At 37.3% G+C, this 1,832-nt stretch overlaps 1 protein-coding gene across 1 annotated transcript in view; it reads left to right on the forward strand.

Moving 5' to 3' along the window:
* Positions 1-906: 906 nt before the first annotated feature.
* LOC102210621 (CD2-associated protein-like) overlaps positions 907-1,832 on the forward strand; it is a 42,501-nt gene continuing 41,575 nt past the window's right edge. Inside the window, exons 1-2 of the mRNA XM_005753863.1 lie at positions 907-938; positions 1,246-1,346. Of these exons, the coding sequence (XP_005753920.1) occupies positions 907-938; positions 1,246-1,346 (133 nt within the window). The remainder of the gene's footprint in view (positions 939-1,245; positions 1,347-1,832) is intronic.

Raw genomic sequence — 1,832 nt, forward strand, 5'->3', positions numbered from 1 at the left:
AAAAATGTTTGGAATCATGTATGATTTTTGTTTAACTTCTCACGTGTACACCACTTTGTATTGGTCTTTCACGTGGAATTCCAATAAAATTGATTCATGTCTCTGTCAGTGTGCCCCAGGGTGGCTGTGGCTACAATGTAGCTTGCCATCACCAGTGTGTGAATGTGTGTGTGAATGGGTGGTTGACTGGATATGTAAAGCGCTTTGGGGTCCTTAGGGACTAGTAAAGCGCTATATAAATACAGGCCATTTACCATTTACCATGTTTGTGGCTGTAATGTGACAAAATGTGGAAAAGTTCAATGGGGCCGAATACTTTTGCAAGTCACTGTATTATTGGCATTATTAAGGAGCTGGTGTTGAAAATTAAAAACTCTGGAAAAAATACACACCTTTGGGAAGTTTCATTCCATTTGCATTAACAGAACAAAAATGGTTGAAAAAACAAAAGTGAAGTGGCCACAAATGGCCAGGATAGAGCTACTACTTTTCATGGCTGTTTTGATATCGCTCTCTCTCTCTCTTAACTGATCAAATCTCGCTGTGGTAACAGCTTTAAACTCTGTATGGCCCAGGTTGATAGAGGGTGCCCAGTCTGGATCGCATTCCAACATTTTGAAGGCTGGTTTTCCTACAAAACACAACAAACATTAGCCCGCAAAGGCACAGTAAACAAATTCAATTCAAATCAATATAAGACTTATTTGTAACCTACATCAACTATTATTATGTTATGATAAATTACTTAACCACAACAAAAGACTTACCTTTGTGGACATGCTTGGAGCAGACTAACATGTGAGCTGGAGTGTGCTGAAATATTTAGTCTTCGAATAGCTGCAATCCAGACCATCCATCGGCTCTTTGTTACTTCGGAAACATGGCTTGAACAGTTTCTCTTCCACGATGGAATCCAATAAAAACCGATCTGTTTACCCGTCAGCTTCCCGTGGCTGTCATGCGAAAGGCTATTGCATACAACAGCTTCTTGCCATTATTTGTGTTTCTTTTTATCGCTGTGTGACTGTTTTCTTGTGAAAGCCTGCATGCGCTAGTACCACTTGCCACTCGTACCTACAATCCTTTGCGGTTTTGATGTCACATTTTCGATCTGTATAAGACTTTTAGAAATCCGATGGGATGATGAGAACAATTAATTTTGTTATTTGTTTAATATAAAATGTAAAATATCAGCTAAATTGTCGCTGATATTGCTAAAGTGAAGTTTTTCTCTTTTAACCACAGGCACAATGGAGAGGTGCCATCCACACGACCAAAGTCTGACTCCGAGCCATTACCTCTCACCAAACCGGTGTCTGCAGACTCTGTGGAGAAGTCGGGTACAGGTATGTCCATACTACTACATGCATGTCAGATTGCTACGATCATAACCCCTGGTATCAAATTATTTCCACTGTAGCCACATTAAAAAAACATTAAAGTGTATCTATAGTTTTTTTTCCTACTTTAATTATTGTCGGTTGCTTATAAGAAGTCAATAAATGACTTCACCAGAAGATTTTTGCTTTGACAGTAAGTCTTTTTTGTGACCGTGGTAAATAACATTTCTGAACACAGATTTTTTTTTTTTTTTTTAAACGTATGTTTATTTGTTTTTTCAACAGTATCAACACCAACATAAAATGAACGTATGGCAGTCATTAAAATAATAGTAGTAATAATAATAATAATAATAATAATAATAATAATAATAATAATAATAACTAGAAAGCGAAAATTTCTGAAGAAATTTTAAGTGTGCCTATGCCGCCGCTAATCAGTATAGTTTGCCATTCAAACGGCTACAGAGAGCAAAACTCAGCAGAGCAGCC

This window comes from Pundamilia nyererei, unplaced genomic scaffold (assembly GCF_000239375.1).
Source record: "Pundamilia nyererei isolate P.nyererei 1_Seehausen unplaced genomic scaffold, PunNye1.0 scaffold00472, whole genome shotgun sequence".
In the NCBI taxonomy this organism is placed as follows: Eukaryota; Metazoa; Chordata; class Actinopteri; order Cichliformes; family Cichlidae; genus Pundamilia; species Pundamilia nyererei.